This window comes from Fringilla coelebs, assembly GCF_963513975.1.
Source record: "Fringilla coelebs genome assembly, chromosome: 12".
Lineage (NCBI taxonomy): Eukaryota > Metazoa > Chordata > Aves > Passeriformes > Fringillidae > Fringilla > Fringilla coelebs.
In genome coordinates this window covers 14,281,329-14,305,317 of record NC_140038.1, presented here as the reverse complement: position 1 = coordinate 14,305,317, position 23,989 = coordinate 14,281,329, and the positions used below count along the sequence as shown (strand labels likewise).

General features: G+C 42.6%; 1 protein-coding gene across 1 annotated transcript; it reads right to left on the bottom strand.

Moving 5' to 3' along the window:
- On the bottom strand, nt 1-23,989 carry MTHFS (methenyltetrahydrofolate synthetase). The gene is made up of 3 exons (XM_084213801.1): nt 23,444-23,989; nt 19,620-19,884; nt 1-1,268 (listed from the first exon to the last, which is right to left on the bottom strand). The coding sequence occupies exons 1-3, from the start codon at nt 23,582-23,584 to the stop codon at nt 1,045-1,047; spliced, it is 630 nt and encodes a 209-aa protein (XP_084069927.1). The 5' UTR covers nt 23,585-23,989; the 3' UTR covers nt 1-1,044.

Below are 23,989 nucleotides of genomic sequence, written 5' to 3'. Positions count from 1 at the left end.
AGTTAAACATGCATAGAAAAGGTGAGGTTGCATTGAAGAAGGAACACAAAATTCTGACAGTTTGATTGATCCTGATTGGAAATATTGTGCTCTTATACCACAAGGACAGTGTGCAGAGGAAACTCACTTTCTTCTTCTGGATTTACATGATTGTCTCGAAAAGCAGAAAACAACCAACCTTCCACCCCAAAATTTGTTCCATCCATAAAACCTGCTCTCTGCAATTCTCAGCATTTCTCATTTTTTACCATAGCACCACACAGTATTTTGGAACATTACGAATGGCTTATGTACAAAATTAGAGAACTTAAAGTAATTTTGAATATTATTTTACCAAAACAGAGCTGTCTCTGGATAGAGAACTCCTTGACCACATTTTAGACTACATTACAATCTTGTATTCAGATAAAGGAAAGAACATACCAAAGTTATGGACATCAACCTTTTTTTATTAACAGATACTCCCTTGATTTTAAGACAACTGCAAGGAGCCAAGTAAACAGTCAAAATTATTGCATACACTAAAATTAATTAAGGCTTTTTTTCCCCATGACCATTTTTCTCCAGCTTACTCTAACTTGTCTCTATCAATTCCTTGTTTTGCTCATGGATACACACTATATTTAAGTACTAAGAACCTTTACCATTACAAGTATCTAGTTCCAGAACGGATCAAGAACTTGCATTACTAGACAGTTCACTTTTAAACCAGAATAATAAAACTGTTAAGTATCAAGAAGCTTGTACCTCAAAAATATTACGAGGAGAAATGGTCCTTACTGTAATAAACAGTCACTCATTCTTGTTTGTATTGATTCTAGAATAAGAACTCATACCAGACATTTGCTAATTAAAAGCAAATCAACACAATCCTCACTACTATTACCACAGTTACACTGTTTTTGGAGGTTTTTTCCCCCAAACACAAATAGTGCACTTTATTGGTCCCAAAGTCATACATGACAATTAGAAAAAAACATGATTGATGGATATGACCCCTTTTTTGGTTGCTTGCTCTGGAGGTAGGTTGGTATCAAAACACTTTCAGCAGTCTTCATAAAGGATTTCATCTATTGGAACATCATTTTCTGTCACAGGCACTGATTCACAAATCTGTTCTCTAAAAGCCAAAGCAATCGTGTAAGGCTTTCCACGGGGATGTTTCATACATCTTTCAAGATAGGTATCATAATATCCTTTCCCTCTTCCCAATCTGTTGCCTTTTTTGTCAAACCCAAGGCCTGGCATGAAGATAAGGTCAAGACCTCCTGCAGAAAAATGAAATAAGCATTAGTGGATGCCCTGTGGATTTCCTGATGGCTTGACTACAACCACATAACTTCAGACATTTGCAAGAACACAAGCTTTGTGTTTTGTAAAATGCTTCCCTTTCTTTGATCAGATGAAAAATACTTTGAATACTAAACCTGTAAATTTACATTTTCATCTATCAATTGCATACTAGTTCAGCTGAAAAATAATTGGATCTTGAAAAGCTGGATGCGAAAAAAAGCCCAGCATTTTAACAAATTTATTTTATCATTTTAACCCCACACTTCCAAATACAAATTATTATGACTTCAAATCAGACAGAGACTGAACTCAGAGAAATTAAACACAGGAGGAATCAGAAAATCAAATGAACTTCAACATCAGATACAAAAATAGAAAAGGAAAAAAGGATGAAAAGAAGATGTGTAAGAGAGAGGGGAGACATCTTCTTGACACCACTGTAAGATGACATGAACCTTCTCTTGACCTTCCAAACCCAAAAATCCTTGAATGCAATATATTCTGAAAGTGGTAATTTGCCCTCCTATATCAAGATGAAGATTTGAAGGCTTGTCCCTTCATGATGTCAGGCTTCTTTTGTCCCAAAGGATTTTCTTTCTTGGCCTCCAGCAATTTTCTCTGTTGTTCCAGCAGCACACACAGGCATTCTGCTTGCCTGCCCTAAATATCCCTCCTTCCAGAATTCTTGTGAGATTGCACTTGATTGGAACTCAAAATCAGTTAAAAAGCTAAAAGAAGATGCATAAGCTGCTAATGACCTGGACTGGCTGGTGAAACTCCAAGAGAAGACCCCACAAACCAGCTCCAGATAAAAAGGCACAAGATCTTGCTTTGTTTATGCTCTGTCAGGGGATGTGGACAGGCACCATGCCAGGGAGCCAGCTCCAGTCTACACTTGGCTGCACACTTGTTTCAGGAGCTGATTCACATCACTGAATCTGTCTGCCACGAGCAGTGACCACCAGGCACGGAGGCTGCTGCACATCCCTGTCGCTTCTGCAAGGCTGGCACGTTCAGTGTGAGAAGTCTTGCACAGACATCCTCCAAACAAATGAGCTGGACTGGCCTGGTGCTGACTCCTGAACCCAGGAACATCCCACTTACTCCTTTCACAAAGCAAAGACTTTTATTTCTTGCTGCTGTAGCAGACAGACACTTAGTGAGAGAAGGGCAGGGAGTGTAAAGGCAGCACAGACTAAAAGACAGCTGACACGAGTCTGGAAAGAAAGGAAATACAGAGTCTCAGTCCACTGCTTCTGCCCTCTTACAGGAACAGTGCTTAGCCTTGAGCAGCTTTTCTGTGACCAGACTCTGCTCCTGCACCAGAGCTTGGACCTGGTCAGGTATTTTTCTGCTTTTTCCATGTCCACACCTAATCCTTCCTGCCATTTTGGGCTGAGCTGCTTTTAGTACAACTGAGGGATGATGTCCACCACTGAAGGAGATGCGTGGGAGCATGTACTGGAAAAGCCAGAGCAAAGCAGAGTTTTTCAGTTTAGAGAGAATCCCATCTGAGATCACCTATCAACTCCAAACTCTGCCTGGAAGAGCATGTTAACAGTTCACATAAGACCAACTCATTTGCACACACTTCCCAGGGTCCTGGAGATTTCCTTCAACTCTTTATTGTTCAGACAAGAGTCACTGACATGAACACTCATGTCATCCATCATGATCTGATGTCTTAATTAGAACATTGATATAAAATATGCAAGGCAACACAGTGCAAAATGCTTAGAGAACATCAATCTTGCAAATCCAGCATTGTACAGTCAAGAAGCACCGCTTTTCTAAGGAGGTCAGGGGAGTAAGGGGAGAGAATTAGCCAAAGCACAGACAGAATAATACCAGTTGGATTAAAAAGGAGTCAGGGTGTTTTACCACACTGCAGTCAACTTTTTATTCAGAGGACAAATAGCAAATGGCAAAAAAAAAAAAAAAAAAATAAAAAGAGGCCCAAAGGCAGAATTATGGTTTCCCTGAAAAGAGAAGGCATTTTCATGGTATCACCATGCACATCATATTGGACATACCACATCACATCCCCTCAGTTTGCCCTTGCCAATTGTCAGACCTATGGACTAGGAGCTAGCAACCAGCCTCCCTGCTAGCAAGGTCAGGAATAGATTCTGCAGGTCAAATCTTCCCCAAGTTACTCCTACTTATCTTCTCCACAACCTGCCTCACATCAGCCTTGTGGAGGTATTCAGGTGGCCCAGAAACCAGTAAGTACCAATCAGTCATGATGCACAGAACTAAACACACTCTGCCTCACAGTCTGCTCCAGCCGTTTACACTCCAGGTGCCTCTCAAGACGAAAAGCAGGAAACATTTGCAGTCTGCTGCTGGCAGGAAGAATGCACACAGGGGGCAAATCTGCAGAGCAAAAAGGTGCCATTTCTCCTCACATTTGTGTTAGAGACATGAAGAAGACAAGTCAGGGGAAACACTAGGGAAAGAGGGAAATGGCAAAAACAGTGAAGGGAAGAAATATATTTTCTGTGGAGTTTAACTGATATCATCAGGCACCTCAAGGAATTTAGATGTATTAAAGCACTGTTTTCCTCTGGGTTCTCTGAAGAAACAGGGACTCTTTTAACAAGTTGGCTCCTCTATAGTCACAGGGGTTTTATGCTGAAGAACTCAAACAAGCTAATGAAAATCTCAATATGAAAAATTATGCTGTAAATACTGTAATAGTTACCTTATATTTTTCTTCTGTGGAGCACATCAATACTGACTGCCTTGCTCTGGTTCACATGTTCTCTGACATTCACACTGCTCAAGGTTTAAGTAAAATGTCTTTCAAGACTTTTGGTAGAAAAAATGACACAACTAACCCTGCAAGAAGCCCAAGGGCAGCTCGAGCAGCATTAGTCCCAAATCCTCTATCAAGATCTAGAATGGATGGCAGAGAGCTGCGTGGACTAAATGTTTCCCTCACATGTAACTTGGGGAGGAAAAAACCTCTTGTGGTTCTGTGGCAGTGTGGGGGAAGAGCTGTCACAGGAAGAGAGGTGACACACAGATGAGACCAAGATTGCAGACACTTAAGATTGTTATCAGCACTGAGGGTACATCAACAGGATGGCAGCTGAGGATAAGAACATGCCCCTTGTGCCATGGGTTCCTCATGCTCCCCAGCCCTCCCAGCCCTGCAGGACTGCTGTCTGCCACTCAGGACTGTGGACTGCTCTGTCCTCACATCCTACAGCCCTTGCTCCTACAGCCCACTGTGTGAAATGGCATCCTTGTCCCTGAGAAGACAGAGCAGGTACTTGAAAATCGAACACCACATCAGCTGTTTTAGCGCCTCATCAAACATGTTAAGGGAAGTCTCACATTTGACATCTGCCCATCCCCTTCCCACATCCACCTTCTCCCATGTGTCTGTAGACATTAACTGCTGGTTCTTGGATCCCCAAGGACCCCCATGTGACCACATGCCAGGAGCCCAGGAAAGCACATCCACAGTCAAGAGAGTTTTGTTACAGGTGAGCTCTGCTTCTCCTGGAAAACTTCCATGTGGTCTGCAAATTGCTGAAAACACTGTCTCAAGCAACAACTTTTTGCTCCAGCTTCTATCAAGAGAATAGCCACGGTTCTTGCACACTTTAAGCTCCCAGGTATTCCAGTAAGGTTAGTAATTATCATGACAGTCACCTAATACTCAGTGTATCTATGGCATAAGCTCTTGTGGCTACAGCTGCTCCAAATATGTATAACCATGCATGAAATAATAACCCTGACTTATCTATCAGTGTGGGCACACAGCCGTGCTGACACGGCCACACAGGCTTCATTTGCACTGCTAAATGCAGCACAGCCAGGATCACAGCTGGTCAATACCTTAATTGTCAGCACAGTGTCTGGCACTGCCAGACCAGGTGACACCCATGACTGCTCCAGGGGACAAGACTGCCATATGCAGTAAAGACAGAAGGGTACAGGTCTGACTCCTCCAGACAAAAGAAGAAGGGCCAAGTTCTGTGTAGCGTGGACAGGATGTATCTGTGCCACTTAGCCCTGTGTTGTCTGGCAGTGGAGATGCAGTCACAGCTTCTGAACCTGTCCTGTGGGTGCACAGGCACACTCTGTTTGCACTGACACCCTCACAATGATGCAGACAAACCTTCTGTCACAGAGGAGTGAAATGAATAGCCCAAGGATTCAAGAAACGAAACGTGTGGCAAAACTACATTCAAGAGGCAGGTGTGCAAGCTGCACATGCCCTGACAGCCAGCAGACCAAAGCATTAGCACCCCCTCCAAGTGTTTCAAATAAGAATACACAGTTTCATTTCCTCTAGGCAGCCACAGTGAACCTCAGTTTGGCAGTGCATTTCTCATTACCTTTCATGATGCTATCAGGTTTGATTTGTTCCCCAGGGAAGGATTTTCTCCTTGCACCTCATTACCTCTCTTCTCCTTAATCTGATGTTCCTATTTGAAATGCCAGCCGGCATTTTCAGAAGTGTTCTTGACAATGGTTAATTATAGAAGGGTCCATCAAACTGTACAGATACAGGTCATGTAAAGACTGCTGGGGACTTGTTCTGCCCTCAGAAGGAGCAGCCAGCATGGCCTCTCTCCTCCCAGCTTCGAAGGGGCTCCACCAGCCCACTGTCACTCGCTGTGAGGGTCATTCATCTCCCCCTGCACAGCTTGACAGTCCTAATGGAAGCTGAAACTGAAATACTCTGTCATCCCCACCTCTCATCCCTTGCAGCCACTTGCTTTGTGGGCACAGCAAAGCACCTGGGACCCATCAAAGTGGGAGCTAGGACTCTTTTGATCCTCTCCTCAAAAGCACTGACAGAGGATGGGGCAGAGGCTGAGCTGCAGCAGCTCCTGTGTGCCTGTGAAGAACAGCAACATGCTGACACGAACCCTGCTCACAGCAGACACTGTCTGAGCCTACAAGAGGTCAACAGTGATCAGCTCCATGTCACTGCTGCTGCTCCTCACAGCAGCAGCTGTGCAGTTTAAGCTTCCCCTGAAGCACAGAAGTGTGTGCATTGTTTACTCCATCACCACAAGGATGGCTGGATCCTCACAATCTGGTACCTCAGGCAAGAATGAGTTTTCAAGTGGTTGGTTTTGTTCCACACACACCTCTCTCGTGCTTTGCTCAGATGTAAATGATTTCATAAGGTGCAGGAGCAGAAGAACCAGGCCAAGAACAGCTTTCTGTTTAAAGGAAAGGAGTGTTCATGTTGCTGTCACACCATAAACCATGCCAGATCTGTGCAAAACCTCGCTGAGCTCACGAGAAATTGAAAGCTGTTGATTACAAGGAATGAAAATTTACTTTGGTTCTTTTCTGACCTAGAAAAGACCACAAAGGATTAAAAGGCAAACCCTGTTTCAGGAAAACCTTACTATTCAGAACGAAGAGTGCAGTAACCATCTGCTGCCTCTGTATCTGCTAACCTAGCAGAGAGAAAAAACTAACTCAATCATTTGATCCCTAAGTATCAGTCTTGGTGACACACAGGGTATGAGCCAATGAATTGGAATAACTCAGAAATTTCTAATTAATGACAGAGTCATCACTGCAACTTTAATTACTGTCAACATTAGCATAGTTAGGCCTTTTGGGTAGGTGTTTGCTTTCAACACATACTCTATAGAGCACAGATCACCATCCTGTTCTGCATTTACACAGCATCTAACACTGTGGTCTGAGTTAATCACCAGATCTCGGGGAAAACAACTCCACAAAAGTATTTCACTTATGCTGCAGCAAAACAAATCCCTTCCCTTTTATGGTTTCTCCTAGAACATCCTGGGTGCCCCAGCACCACTCCTGAGGTCACCAACGCTTACTGTTTCCTTCCAGATAAAAAGGTTTCTGCCCTTTGGAAAAAACCTGCCCTGGGTTTTGAGCACACCATCTCTGCTCTAACTTGTCTCTTGGTATAAGAACAAAAAAGGAAATGCCAGATCTGTTCACTACAGACCTGATCCAGACCCTACTGAGGTGCATGGTTACCAAAGGGCTGGGATTGCTTCCAGAGGAAACAAGCTCTTTACCCCACAAACCCTTGGAGAAGACAGACACTGTTACATGCCCAAGGAGACAAAAACATTATCCTTTGCTGCAACTCATAAACATTTGAAAAAAAAGGCATTCATCCAAACCCAACGAGGTGCACATCCAGTAACTCGGAGGATTGTAGACATAAACAGCAATATTGCTTGCCTTGACCCAAGCCAGTCTGCTAAAATACAAATACAATCCCTTAAAAAGAAAGGAAACTTTTAACTGATAATTCTTATTTGCTTACATGATACACTGTCAGAAGCTCAGTGTGAATTCTCATCTCCTTGGAAACTCAAGTTCCAACATGAAGGACCATATCCTCAGCTGCTCCAAATTGACATTGCCCCATTGACTTCTCTCTGCACCCACCTTGGGAACTACATGAAAAATATCCTGTATTACTGAAGTGAGTTTGAGAAGAATGAATTCTTTTCTCTTGTAGATATGTGGTGTTGGTTGTTCATAAAAAGCTCTCCTTGAGTTCTCATTTTGTAGCCTCCTTAAGATACCAAACAGATACCTAACAGGACTAAAAGTTGTATTTCATATTAGAGTAAAAAAACAGCTCATTTTAAACTGCAGTCAGTAGCTTTTCCTCCAGGTGTTTCCCCTGTGAGACCACCTTTAATTGTGCACTACCACATCAGCAGGACACACTGTTTTCCACCTATTCACAGACATTTGTCAGAGAATCACAGAATACTCTGAGTTGAAAGGTACCCACAAGAGCCCAGCTCTCAAGTGAGCAACCCACCCAGGGATTGAACACCCAACCTTGGCATCACAGCCACCATGCTCTGACCAACTGAGCTCATCTCAGGGTGTTGCTTCAGAAGAAGCCAGAGGAAATACCCAAAACAGGAATCAAAAGTCCAAGTATCCAAATCTCACAGGCTCCATCCATGGCCTCCTGCTATGGGACACACCATTAAGTCCTCAAAGCCTCAAATCCTCCGTGGAGAAATGCTCTGAACACCAGGGGTAATTGCCTTATTTTCATTCTTGTGTATGGGAATTGCAGGCAACAGGAAGGTTCTGTCTCTTTTTGTGTTCCAAAGAACATTTTGCACACCCACACCCCACCTTTCACAGCCATACAGATGCCAAGCAGACTATCTCCTCTGCAATCCAGCCTCTGGCATGACACAGACAGCTTCTGTTATTACTTCAATAAAATATTTTGCAGAAAATAGAACCATCAGCAGAATCTACAAACAAGCACTGAGCAACTCAGCGTTTATCTGTCTGCTCATCCATGTCAGTGCTTTGTGTCAGCATGAAACATTGGTCTTCACAGTTCACACTTGCCCTGCTGAACTAGAGCATAATAAAATATTTATCTGCCTCCCTGAGAAGCTACATGATAGCCATCACTCATAAAGGTTTAAAACAACTGAGTGGCAGCCACTTGCCCGTTATTAAACCTCAAAAACACGTAATAAAGCTGCTTGATCAGCTCCTCTGCTACTGAGCTGTGCTCAAGTAAATACCCCTGATTTTGAATTAAACCAAAATCTTGCAGGTTTAGTGCCAATGCATCTGACAAGCTAAGTGCAGTGAACAACATCAGCTAAAGTTTGTCAGCCCTGCTCAAACAAACCTATCCTGCTCCACAGATAAATGTCCTTTCATGTTTCACCAGAGAAGGCTAAGACTTGTGTTTCTGGCTGGTTTCACAATGTGGAAATGCTGTGTGAGGCTATAACTATCACACTCATTTCCCCTGAGGTTTAACTTACAGTAAGATGGGGACTAGAGTCTCATTTGCAGAGCCCCACCTAAAAGAAAATTTGAAGAATATTTTTCTTTTTCACTATTATTCACTGAGCCTGTGTAAACCCTGTAAATAAAACATGATCACTCAATGCCACCCACAAAATGTCTGGTTTTGCAATTTCAGAGTAAAGGAAAAAATAGCTTAGGACTTCCCAGTCATCAGTCTGTGAAAAATGACTTAATCTGTTTCTGATATTCATATATGTGAGCACAGTCTGATTGGGAAAACATGGGCAATCAAATATGTTTGGTTCCAAGGCTTGCACCTGGATTCTCCTGTGATTTTAAACCACCAAAATACTCTGAAACCAGATGTACCAAGGAGCAATTCCAAAGAGAGGAGAAATGGCATTAGAGCCACTTTACAGCACATCAACATATCTTGTTAAATCAGCAAATGCTGACTACAAATCTGCTCCTTTAGAGAAACTCACAAGGCATTGATGCTTGAACTGTTTATGTGGGAATACTGCTGCATCCTAAAATACATGGATCTTTGTGTTTTTATGGGAATTTCTTTATGGTCTTATCGGCTACACTTCCACGGTGTTTGCCTGACCATTCATTTGAATACTCCCACTGGATACATGTGCATGTCTTCACTCTTGGTCCTCTTTTGCATACTTCTGTCTAGGTATTTTTAAGACAAAATAAGACAGAAGTGAATCATCTGGGGTTTTCTCAATACTTTATGCATCACTACCAATATTTCCAATACCCTTTGACTCACACAGCAGATAGCCTATCATAAAATACGCAGAATTACTCATGAAATATAAACAGGTGAAACAACAACTGCCAAGTCAGTGGCAAACCTGGCTCCTGTAAGGAGTGACACCACTTGATAGGAATATCAGGCTGTTTACAGGAAGGGTTTATTGTACATGCAGAGTCAGCTGGCTGGGAGGTGATGGCACCTTCACAGTTGCTGTCAAATGTGTTAACACAACAACAGCTGAGAAATCCTCCTTCTTCCATCACAAGATTTTATTTTATCTTTTTAAGATTGTACAGTTTAAAAATCCGGTTCTCCCTGGAATCCTATCCCTCCCTCACTTCAATCCCCAATTTTTATGGGAAATTAGGCTGGAGCATTTGCTCTCCTCTGTGTGTGAGAGCAATGGCTGGATGAGATTTTAATTATAGGAAAGCAGCTGAAATGACACCAATATTCCATGGTAAATGTATGGAATGCTGACACCTGCCGGCAAAAGACATCATGTCACTCCTGGACAGGAATCTGCCCTCATCTACTTCCCAAAAACTCATTCCCATCTCACATGCACAACAGCCAGCCCAAGCAGGGACTGAGTTCAGCATGACACCAAACATGAAGATCCAGAGCTATCCTTACACCATGAAACAGCAGCATGAGTCTCCTGCTCCCTGAAAGCCAGTGGCTCTGGGAGTTTCCCACCATCCAGGGGAATAACTGTGTATTTTGAATCTCAGCAAACCCAGCAGGGATTAACTGTGCCAGAAAAACAAATCTTTTGTAGCTGGAAAAGTGCTGACCTGACTTAATAGCCCACTAAGCTGGCAGTACACCAATCCTAGGAAAAAGAAAGGGGGGAAAAAAAGTCACAAATTTCTGCCAGATTCATGAGCAGAATCTGCTCAGCAGCAAGTACCAGAGATGGTACCTGGGTGAGGGGATGAGGGGAGCACAGAGCTGGGCACAAGGAAAAGGCAGCAGGACTGTCCTCTCTGGCAGCAAGGAGGGCTGAGCTGTCTCACCAAAGCACATCTTCAACCCCCATTCCCCACACAGGTGGGCAGCAGGGAAAGCTTCCTCTCCTCTCCCCAGAGTGTGTGCACAGAGATGAGCTTGGTGCTGGGTCTTCCCTTCCAAAACATGAAAATAAAGGGAGACAAAGATGTCTGTTTGGATAATTACTGCAGCTAGAGATATTTGCACATTGGCATTTCTCCTGCATGAGTTATACAGACTCCTGCCACACTCCAGAAATGAATTTCACCTCTTATCTACCTTTCAAAGACTCCTGTCTCTAGGAAACTGTATGAAAAAAAATGACAATGCTACTGTTCACACTCACTGGAGCAAAATTAGCCCTTTGAAACAGAACACTTGAGAGTCACTTGCAGTGACTTCAAGGCCCTTGCCCATGTTGCTTTCACGTCTCTTCAAACTTTAATTGATTACAGCAGAAGTAATCTTTTCAGTTGTTTTGATGAGTTTTCTGCAAGAAGGCAAACGTGGATGTGACACTTAAGATGATTACAAGGAAAAACAGTCTTTTAAAGCCTTAATGAACTTTATGGAAGCAAAAAGCTGTAGTGTTCCAGAGCTCTCAGCCTTTCAGGTTCACTGCAGGACACCCTGGCATGGGTGGTATTAAATTAAACCACACGGTGCTCACAGTTTAGTCTGCAGAAGGGAGATTCAGGACATTAGGACACCAAAGGGAATTACAAAGCAACACCATAAAAACATCTGAACTTTTGCATTTCAGAGCATTTTTAAAAACCTGAAAAAAATGGTCTCAGAATTGTGTCATATCTGTTTCTCAACAGAAGCACTGGGAGAAACTCAGATAAAAGTGTCTGCCTTCACTTAGCAAATTAAGTGTTGACTATTGAGCTGTTTCAGAGAGTTCTGGAAGCTGGTGCAGATATCAAGGGAAGGGCTGAGACCAGCTCCAGAGGAGAGTAACCCCAGCGCCAGGACAGAGTCACACATCTTTCAGCTGAAGGCTGGGATGCAGGAAAACCCTGAGGAAAACTTGCTATCACCTGAAATGTTTTATCTCCAAGAAAGCATTTTCCTAGCTCTACCTGCTAAGGAACAAACATGATAGAATAATATAAAATTATTTTATAGATCTTTACTAGTGGAACAGGCCCTTTTGTAATGATGTGTCATTGCAGAATACCAGTGTGGAAACCACTGAGAGATCTGCCCAGTGAGCTGATCTGAAAGGCAGTGTTATGGTTTACACAGAAAGAATTAACATCTCCAGTGCCACTACATGCATTTCACAGTATTTCTTTACCTGGGCTTAAAATTTTCTCCCAGGCATCTTTTTTTGTCCAGAATAACATCAGAGAGATTGTAAATGTTGAAAGAGCAGTGGCTGGAACTCCTACAGAAAAGCTTCACTACAAGAAAAATAAAACAGTCAAAGTTTGATAGAAAAGAATACAATAGTATTCACACTACAGGTGCAACTAAACAATGAATAATAAAAAGAATGTAACTCAAACGTCCTTATTTACGTCTCATCATAGAAAAATGAAGTATCCCTTGAACTGAAAGCAGCAAATTTAAAATGAATACAAGGAACATAATATTTCACATGTTGCAGGATCATAATATTAACATAATAAGGAATATTTCAAATTACAACTAACTAACCAGTACAAATCACAGCTGTTGGAAGGCAGCAGAGCCAAGGGTTTAATACAAATAAAATTAGATGCTTAGAGGAATGCTCCAAATGCCTGCTGGAAAGAGAAACCAGAACCTGTTTGTAAGGCAATAATCTGGGGACTGCAGCTGCAGAGGTAGGAAGATCCTTCAGTTGTTGCTACACAGCTCCACATTGTGAGATTTCCTGACTCTTGTAAAACATGTGATGCTGTATTGCATGTCCAGATCCTGCACTGTGAGGAGAAGGATCCTCTCTCCACAGCAAAATTCATGACCAGAATGTTAATGCCTCATTTGCACTGAATTTTGTTCTTTTTTTGCATATCAAAAATACTATGGATCATTGTCTCCAAACAGAAGTTCATTCCAAACTTTAAATCATTTCATTAAAAAATAAATTACATTAACAGCTAAGCCTCGATTTTCAATTTTGCATTGTGCCATGCTCTCAGGTTTTCTTTTTATGACCAGTGTAAAAAGATTTTAAATTATAATCTATCCCTTGACATATTTTGTACTGCAAGTTTTAATCAAGTCTCCCAGAGGAAAAGAAAATCTAATAGTACCTTCAATCACTTTACAATCTTGTTTGGTGTATTTTTGGGGTTTTTTTTTCCCTAATCCTAAGCAGAAACATTTAACATCTCTGCTTTTCATGTACCCATATTTCATTTATTCTTGATACATTCCTATCTGCATATAGCTCATTTAAATATTCCCAGCTACCTCAGAGCATTGTTTACTACATATCTTTTTTCAGAATGATTAGCATCATTTTGTATGGTCCCATTATGCCTTCATGGACAGCTGAAGTAGGATAATAGACCTTCCCTATGCTTCAAGCCACAGCATTTTCTACTCACAAGTGTTTTTTTATTTCTAAACTCTAATGTGCCTCATCTTTCAAAATCCTCTCACTTCTGGTGCATGTTTTTGGGGGGGTGGGGGAGGAACCCATTATCCTTTTTTAAAATCCCATTTTATTTTGCAGTTCTAAGTCAAACCTATTCCTCTTAAAACTGTGCTGCCATCAATTCAGTCACACTTCTCAAGAACTGTGCTAAAATTTGGAATAACTAAGAATACTGATGGCATCACAAGGCCATCAGTCCTGGCAGCAAAAGTACAATCTTTGAATGCATGAATAAATAGCAGGAATTTAGAGACAGGTGAAAAAGAGTTTCTGCAGACAAAAATGCTTCTGCAGGGCAAATCCTGATGGCAAAGTTTCAAACAGGGTTAATGGTCACTCAGGAATAATTTCAAACTACTCCAGGTTTGGAACTGTAGCCTAGAGGTAGCCAGCAGTTTCCTTGCAAGAGAATCACATTCCCTGGCATAAACCCTTATAAACTAAATGCCACCACACAGGTAAGCTGTTCCTGTCTGTTTCTGCTACCAGCAGGTTGTTGTAATTCATGCTACAGCAAGTCTCACAGTGTTCTGGAAGTTAAAAGGGCAGAAAGATAAAACTACCTTAACCTTAAAAGCCAGCATTCAAAAGGTTATATGAAAACAAAGCTGCTAGACATATGTTAGTACTTCCTTATTTTATTTCAAATTTGGATATTTTCTTTTTATTAACAATAATTTTTTTACTGTCATTGAAAGCATTGATTATCTAGTTAATATTGCACCAATTATCTTAAAGTTACAACACAAATGCTGTGACCAGTAGGCCACCAAAGTTTTCAGTGCTGAAAATGCCAGAAGTCTCCAAACTAAATTACAAACTACAACTCAAGTTCTTAGTACATTCATTTCTTAAAGCAAAAATGCATTATGCTGTAGTTGAGTAGCAGCAGATTATTCAGCATTCCTACATATAAGGTGCTATATTGTCAAATGCTGACATTTTTCAGCTTGAGTACTTAATGCCAAACTGAGATGGGAGCAGGGGGGTTATGTTTGTTTTATTCCTGCAAAATGGTTCACTGGTTTCCAAGATCACAGCAAGTAAAAAAAAAAAAAAAAAAAAAAAAAAAAAAAAAAAAAAAAAAAAAGGAGAGGAACTCTGTTGCTCCATGCCTTGTAGCAAGAATTTGAAATCTTGCTTCACAGGCTCAGGAGAGACTGTCAGGGTGAGTTCTGGGGCTCTCTGAAGATGCTCTCCTCTCTGTACCACTACTGGAGTCACATCTGCATGGTGGCCTTATGACTCTCTCCAGGAACCTGTGCCACAGGGGACATTCCCTCCATCCTGGCTCCTCATTCCTCCCTTCCTACACACATGGCACTGATCTGGCCACAAGGTAAACTAGATCCACTCATCTGGGTTCAAAAAATCCCAACAAAAACAGGAGAAGGGAAAGGAGAGAAATAATCTTCACCCAGAGCAGCAGGCTGGTCCAGCTCATGAGAGAGAGGCAGGAATAGGCTGGAAACACAAGGAGGGAAAACTCCTTAAGCCAGAATTGGTGCACGGATGGGGCATGTGGAGCTGCAGGCTCAGCTCCTCCTGCCAGACCCATCTCAGCTGTGAGGACTCCAAAGGACTTTCATTTCACTGGCTGCTGCTATTCCTGCTGTCTGGGGCAAGACTGGGAACTGAAACATGGAAGGAAATGATGACTTGAAGTTTCACTGAGACTGAGACTTTTTTTGCCATGGCACCCATTTTCACACCCCCTCACCATCAGCTTACTTCAGTTGCATCAGTCCAAAACTGTGTGGTGGTTTTGTCTGAGAAGAAACTTCTGCTGGTGCTGGGTAGCTCCAAACCAAGACTGGTTTCCCAGTAGAGGTCCCAAGGTAGCTGCAGGGCCATCCATGCTGGCACAGGAGAGGACAGGGTGGGGACCAAGAGGAGGAGAAAGGGCAGCAGCTTATTTAATCAGGCACTGCCCAAAAGAAACAATCACAAAAGTATGTCTTTTGTGCTATTTAGTGGGGAAAGTACTATAAAACAAGTTTTTCTAAGCCAAGGCAAAAGAGAAAGAAGCCAGCACAGTGGGAAAGGAAATGAGCAAATTGGGATGGAGAATCTTGTATGTCTGGAAGCAGACAAGTGAAAGAAGACAAAACACATGATCTCCTCCCTTTTGGCAGGGACAGGCTATTTATGCTGGCCCAGCTGCCCATGAAATGACAGGCTGGGACTGAGAGCAGGAGGAAGTGGGGAATACAGTGAGAAAGGCCAGAGAAGGACACTTGAGGAGGGAGTTTCAGAGAAGCTGGGCAAAGAGCAGAAGGATGGAAAGTGACATTATAGTGGTAGAGAAATTAAAGCTTGAAAAAGGAGGTTTAGTTCAAGGCTGAGACAAATCTGGGAAATTATTGTTTTTGGAGGAAACAGAGAAGAAAACTTAATGTTGGAAAAACAAGCATAAGAGTCTGCATTCACTGGGGGCAGGTCCTCTGCACAACTCAGGCTGCAACAGAATCCTGAGCCTCTACTGCTGCTTCTCCATCAGTAAATACCACTTAATATCTTTAAGTCACTGAATGGTGCAGTGATGAAGAGCCCATACAGAAACACAGATCTCCATCCTGAGGTTTGAATAATGCACAGTAAAGAGGCTGGCAGCTCTAACCTGGGCAGGGAGAAAGAAAACCACTGAGCAGATACTCATTAGAACAGACATTAGCAGCAAGCAGAGTTCATCTTCTGCCTCCTTGAAAGAGTCCAGACCATTTCACCTGGGTTCATCTCTGAGGGAGTTCACACCTGAGGGACAAGGACCATGTAATAATGTACTGTGACACCAGGGCAGAATTGACAGAGATTAAGAGGCTGAATTAAGCCTGTACACATAATCCCATTTCTTGCATTTCTTAGAAAAGCATGTCCCAATCCATTAGAGTAAGCAGATTCAGAGCTATCATTTCTAATAACACTTCATTTTTTGGCCAAGAAAACTATTTAGGCCAACCACCCTTCTCTCCATCATGCAGGTGAATGTTAGAAAAGCTGTTTATAATTTATTGCACACCTTCAGCTACCAGTCAGTAGTTAAGTTATGAACACTTAAGCATATTTGCTCAGGTCCAAGCCTTCCACCTGGGATCCCTGGCCACAAAGAAGCTTCCAAGAATTTTACCATATGGAAAAACTCAACCTAGTCGTTTTATTTTTATTTTTTTTCATGTCCCAGTAAGAATAATCTCTTTTTTAGAAGAATAACTTTGCTTTTCCCTCATAGTTCTGAGAGCAGGTTTAGGTAATAATAAATAACATTAGAAATGAGGAAACCCATGTCCAACTCAGTGAATCACAACACCTCCCTAAACCACACTGAAAATGAAGCTGCTGGCAAAATGTTTTTTAAACTTCTGTAGGAGTACTGATAAAAAACAAACACAGAGTACAGTTTTATCTGATATACTCCTTCCAAAGTTGTGCAAGGTCTCTACACTTCTGTAAACAAATACTGCAAACTGCCTGGACTTTCATCAGCAGTATTACCTTGGGCAAAACCCATTTATACCTCTGATGGGCAAGGATAAAAATGGGAATTGGTATCTATTAGGAAAAGGTACCACTGGCTTGCTCCAGAACTTGTCTGAGTCTTTTCAACAGATACAGCTGGAAACGAACCAAATCATGCACCTACACACACCCCTACTCCAAAATATCTGAACTTCTTCCACCTTTGTTCTTTCTGTTATTGTGTCCATATAGCCTAACAAAAGCAACTTTTCACATGCCAATGAGACACCCACACATGGTAGAGAAGATGACAGACTTTCTCCTACCACAAAAGCAGTGATCTTTGTTTATGCCAACACGGTGTGATGTGAGTACTGCCAAGATGAAAAGAGGCAAACCCTGGTCCAACAGAAAAAAGGATCATCTCCAAAAGGAGGGCTTGTGTCTATTCAACATTGCCCATGAGTGCTACTAAAGACTGGGAAACTCTATGCAAAAATTATACCTAGTCTTATATTTGAGCTACTCTTAACAGTAACTATGTCTGACGTTTTAAGGACTGTGTGAATTTAAGTTTTTTGTCATGCAGAATGAATACACTCAGAAATGACATGGCTTATTTATGTACCTGCAGGCTATTTCTTGGAAATTACATAGTAATTTATGCCAGCCATGGGAACATTACTAATGTAACACCATGTTATCTCCTTATAACAATGTAAATGCCTCAGATCACCAAAGTATTTGATAACATCTCTGAGATAAACGTGCCATCCATGCGTCATTCCAACAATGGAGGATGGATGCATCAGCAAGGCAATTTGCATTCTTGCAAATGTACCAAAGTTCAAAAAATATAATGGGTGACAGAAAATATAGCAAAAGGAATATAAAGACATATTGGGATGAAGTGTGTGTTTCTGTGGGGACAAATTGATAGTGTGTGTATGTGATGCTGCAACAGTGGAAGAAAACTAAACTAATTCTCTAATTTATAAAAACTGTTCCAGGATAAAGGATCAAGGTTTGACTTCCAATCCAAATGGCATTATTCCAAAATTACTGTACAAACAGTACAGACTAATACTGAGTTTCAGGCAGAACAAGTCTGACATGGACATACATCAGTTCTTACAGCTGGTCTGTTGGCACAACTCTATAGAGCATAGGAGCTCCTCTGGCATTGCTCTCTGCCCACAGCCTGGTGCAGAGAAGGAAGCAGCAGCTCCAGACCTAGCCAGCTGCCAGTGTGTTCCTGCCTTCCCCATCTTCACTGTCTGGCACCCAGGTACATCTCAGTGCACTCTATACCTGGAAGTCCTTGCTCCCAAACACACCTCAGACTGTGTGTTTACTCTGTGATGTCTACAACAGACTGGCTAAATTCAATTAATAGCAGCTCACCAGTAGTATAAAAGCTTGTCCAGAGTGTCTGAACTAAGCTCAGTCAACAGAACTCTGGATATTTTTTATTACCTTCAAAAGTCCCTAAATCCCACCAATAAACACAATTTTTTGACAAACATTGGAAAAAACATCAAACAGTGCTAAATATTAAATGTAAAGAAGATGATTGTATAAGGCAGTGAAATCCCTTGCTAGCTAAAATGTAGACACAGAAAGGATTCTGAATTAGGAAAGAGGCAATGACTGAAAATAAAAGAGAAACAAACATGGTGAAGTGTTTTGGAAAAGTACATTGGCATCCCAAAGCAAATACAAGCCCAAGTTCAATCAAACAGTGTCATAGAAATGTTATGTTCCTTTACCAGGCACTAAAAAGCTGGCAAGTGTGTGAGGTGTGGAAGCTGTCTGCATGGTGAATTTCAACCAGGAGAAAATCTTCCCAGGCTGAGGTATAAAGCATGAGTTCAACATGAGTTTTCCATTAATAAGATTAAAAATTTCTGCAGATGTTTTGAGAAGACATTAAAGTGTTTACAAAAAGAATGCAAATAATGAATGCAAATACACAAAAGTAAGCTTGTTTACAAGTAGGAGTTGGGGAATTTTAGGTTAAGAGAGAGGCTATTTGGGGATCAAAACACACACACAAGTTTGATCTTAATTAACTTGTACCTTCTCAACCCTATGAAGAATTCAGTGTCTGAGACAGCATTATAAGGTCAAAATAAAAATGTGAGAGAATAATGCTAGAAAAGACTGCAGGCCAAGAAAGTCCTTTTACTTTCAGTCTAAGGTCTCAGTCAAGAGAGCTGTTCTACAAGGGCAGGCTCCATATCAGCACTGTGATTCATCCATGCAACATAATTTGCAGGATCAAAGATTTCAGAAAATTCTCAGTCTATGGGCATCACCTGAGAAGTTCCCAACCTTTCAGGCAGCACAAACCAAAGTCCTCAGAGTACATCTTAAACCTGTGAATCCCTGTGACTTTCAGTGGCAGCTTAAGCCACCCCCAGCTACCCCTCTTTCCTTTACAAGTATCTACATGGTGCTGGCTGAGACTGTGCTGAGGATGTTCATGGATCAGACCAAGAAGATGATTTATGTGGAGAGCTGAGTTTTCTTTCAGCTGCATCAGTGCAGTTGTGCTTCTAGTCTGCTGGCATGTCATTGGGGTGGCACAGGGTAAAGAAAAACAGGCAAGAGAAAGGAGCATCTCTCTACAGTGTATAAAAACAAGTGTAACATTTCATTTTATTCTTGCTATCAAAGTATTTCCTACTGGCCTCCAGGCTACTCCTGCTCAACAATCCCATGATGCAGCAAGAAAATACTCACCACCAGCAAGAGCTTCCTCTCTTGCAGTGTCATCATCACTGGGCTGAAGAATATTCCAGGATGTCAAAGCAAGTGAAGACATGTCTTCAGCTGATGATAACTTCAGCATGTCCATGTGATTGCTCTGAGGTTTGTAACGGGGGATGAAACACTCCTTGCCTTGCTTAAAAATGTCCTTAATGATTTCTTCTGTCTGGACTTCATCTGGCATGCTCAGGAAGATTGCAATTCTTTTGGATTCTTGGTACTTGGGATGGTCAATCACCTACGTGGGAAATTGACACAACTGATTTATGAAAAGTTTTTGGAAAGATCAACTTACTTGCATTTAACACAAAACTGGAGCAAAATATTAATTGAAAAGGATAGAGATACAAACTTTGATGCATCATAAACAGAATAAACTAATTTTGTTGCCTACTCCAACATTTCTAAAAAAATCAAAATAGGCAATTTATGCATCTAGTGAACTAAACACTGCAACATAGGTTTGGGCCAGCCAAAACCAATTTTGCAGACAACCTTCCAATCCCCTAAAGATCTGTGCCATACAGTGCAGACACCCTCACATGCCCAACAAACATCACTGCAGAAAGATACAGCAGGCCAGAACGGCCAGCTTTTGCAAGACAAGAGGGTTTAGCATTCCTGTTCTTGCATCCTTTTTACAGGCTGCATCTCTCATCTGGGCCCAGGCAGAGTGGGAAGCGCCTCAATGATAATAGCTCAAAGGAAAATCAGCACCAGAGCAGATGACTGAGGAGCACAAAGTCTCCCAAGAACATGCCCCTCTTTCTTTTGTTAATCTGAGTGTCCTCCCTTCAGCAGGATGAGATACATGACTTCAAACATCACCTGCTTCTAACAGGTGATCTTATTACTGCACATTTTTCAAAGCTCGAAGGAAAGATGGCCTTGCCGTTTTTTGCTTTTCATGAGACTCTGTACTGGGCTTATAAAAGGCTGAATATAGAAGGGAAAATAAAAAATGCTTATATGGTGAAAAAGTGTTAGCAGACTCATACCTCACTTGTCTCTGCCCATTCCAGACTGAATTCCACATTTAAATTTGAAAGGAGGCTTTTAAAAGCTTGTCTTCTCATTCTCTAGCACCTTATATATTTTGTCACTTACATCTGGACAAAACAATTATAAGTGTGTCCCTACTCATTTAAATGTGATTTACTTTTACTGTACACTCTTAGACAAAAATCTCTTTAAAATGTCAGACAATTGAGAAATTCTCTACTGTCTACAGAACAGAGATCACCAGATGCCCTGCTCAGTGTTTGTATAACTGCAGGGTAACTCACTCTTATGAGCTTTAGCCTTTGCCCTGGCCTTGTTCGGAGATACAAATGCCCCCATCTGACTCAAGATGTAGTTCCCACTACATTTTTTATCTTCTTTCCATCACAGCAGTTAAAAGCCCAAGTGAAATATTCAGAAGACAGATGGAATTTTGTAAGGGGAAAAAAAAATCCACTCCAGACAAAATGATGGTGTATGTGTTGCTTGGCCACAGAAACATCTTAATTCCAAACCATATTTTATTTCCTTTTCTATCTACCTAACCCTACACATGGATTTTTCCACAGAATTAAGCTCTCAAAAGACCAGAATTTCCATGGTAGCTTTTGCTGCAAAAAGCAGACTGTTTAGTCCAACTGCAGACTCCAGAAAACAGCTGTGGCTCATGTTGAGGGCCCCCAGAGCCAAAACCTCTCATGGGTTTGGTGAGGAGAGAAACTGAGACACTGAGACTTTCAGACAAGGGCTGTGTGCTCTGGGCACCACACAGGTCCCATCTGCCCTGATGTATCCAGTAGCACATTGATCAGGCTGTATAGGAACAAAAATGAGGTTGAAGATGTAAACCCACATGTGAGCAGGAAGACACAATTTCAGACGTTCTCAGAATTGTGTAGATGCTCCTGCTATGACTCGGAGCAGTTTCTGAGAAGACTGAAAAAATTTCCACACGTAACAAATATTATCTGTCCTTTTGTTCACCAGCTGATGGCAATTTTTTCAGAATCAGAGCATGCAAATAGCATGACTTTAATCATGAACATAAGCGTTAAAAAAGAATAATCACCCAGAAGCTAATTAAATACTGGTGGTTAGGTCAGCCTGTGAAGCTATTTCATTTTGAATTTAAAGATTGTTTTGAAATGAGATTTTTCCACTAAAAATATTACTCAGGTGTTATAATATAACCTGCTCACTTTAATTAGCTACAAGCACTGATGTATGTTACAAAGCCACATTTTTGGCCTTATATAATTCCAAATATTTTCTCAGCCTTTTCCAAAATTTCTCCATTCCTGCTGTATTAGCCAGCCCCCATGAGGAAGCCAACTATACTTTCTGCCACTTACACAGAGCCACTCTGTCTCAAGCAAGCTCAAGATTTTAAATTTGTGTCAGATTAAGAAAAGGGCAAGATAATTTCAATTTATGTCATATTTCCTGACACCTGCTTTTAAGCAAAACAAAGGCTGTATCTTTTAGAGTGCTCTCACTAGAAGAAATGAGTGCCATGTTGCTGTGTTTATCAGCAGCAGTTAGACAAAGGCTGAGGGCTCCTAAAAATTCAGTACTACATGGGCTAGGTGCTTAAAAGTTGGCTGAAGGTTCTGAATTTTTGAAGGGGATGCATACCAGTATTTGCTAAAATTTAAGAGATTTAAGTCTAGGATGTATGATTACTAAAATGCATTATCATGAGAGCAGGACACTACATATAGATATGTTTTTAAACAGCATTCCCAAGGAAAAAAAAAGGGTTATATAAATTCCAGTTAAAACTTCCTACAACTTAAAGTTTCTGTGCAGCCACATCCCACTCATGAAGTGGCTACACATTAGTAGTAAATGAAGTCTATAAAATGATTTGAGAGCCTCTGGCAGGAAAATAACCATATAAATGTAGATCATCTAGAAGTACCCGCTGGTGCTGCAAAAAAAATGAGGACTGTGCTCTATTACATGCAGTGACTGCAAAATAAAATTTTATTATGTTTATTAAAATGATAAAATACATCTATATAAAAACTGTGTAATCCAAACACAAACAGGACATTTCAAAAGTACATACCCATATCACTCTGTGCTAAGATACCAGTTAGGCAAACCCTGCTTGATATCTTTTAGAGTGTGAAAATTATATTAGAAATAAAATTGTGTGGAAGAAACACCACTGAAGATACAGAAAGGAGATGACAGAACATAAAACAAGAGGCCAAATCAGGCAGTGGCTGGGTTTTGTATGTATGGCCAGAGCCAGACTGGTGTGAAATGTCTGAGATAAACACACGTCACCACACCTGCTTGGGGTGTGTGGCAGTCTGACCCTATTGTCCCCAAAATCCAGCTTTGAGTGGGAGGCTGGACCAAATGATTTTCTAAGGTGACTCTCAACCTGACTACCCACGGGAGAAGTGTCCCCAGCACCCAGGGTGATGTGTGGCCACGGCTCCAGGGTGAAGTGTCCCCAGCACCCAGGGTGATGTGTGACCACTCATGGGAGAAGTGTCCCCAGCACCCCGGGTGATGAGTGACCACGGCTCCAGGGCGAAGTGTCCCCAGCACCCCCGCTTTAGCCGACAGCAGTTCCTGTCACTCCTGCCACCAGCCCCGCTCGCCGGCGCTGCCGAGGAAGAGCTCCGAGGCGAGGGAAGGCTCCGAGGCGGAGCTCACCCCCGCTCGGCGGAAGGGCCCCTGAGTCACGGTTTCGATCACCGGCAGGGCCTGGAAAGTCCCGGCCGCGCTCCCCGGCGAGCCGGGCCCGGCCCTGGCCGTGCCCGGGTGTCCGCACCCACCTTGCGCCCGAGCAGGCGGGACTGGCGCTGCTTCTCGGCCGCGCCGAGCGCTCGCAGGCGCTGCCGCAGCTCCGCCCGCAGCTGCCGCTTGGCCGCCCTCAGCGCCGCCGCCATCGCGCCGCCGTCCCCGGCCCGCTCCATGCGCCAGTGCGCCGGGCGGGCCCGCGGCGGGCCGGGCAGGGCGGCGGGGGCGGCCCGGGACCGCCCGCTCCGAGCCGGGCTGGCACCGGCTCCGCCGTGCGGGAGGGCCCCTGCGAGCACCAACGCGGTGGGGGTTTTTTGGTGTTTTTTCTTTTTCTCTTTTGTTTTTTTTTTTCCTCCCCCTGGCGCAGATCGTAATGAATTTCCCCTTCTCTAATTTCGCTGCGGGAAGGGAAAGTACATTTCGGCGGGATGCTCTAGCCCCCGCGTGTGCCGAGCAGTTTCGTATCCCTGCGGCGGCCGCCGTGCGCTCTGGGGTCGGGGTGGCGGACGGCCCGGGCCCGTGGCTGCGGCGGTCGGCGGTGTCCAGCCCCGGAGCTGGGCCCGCAGGGAAGGTGTGCCGGC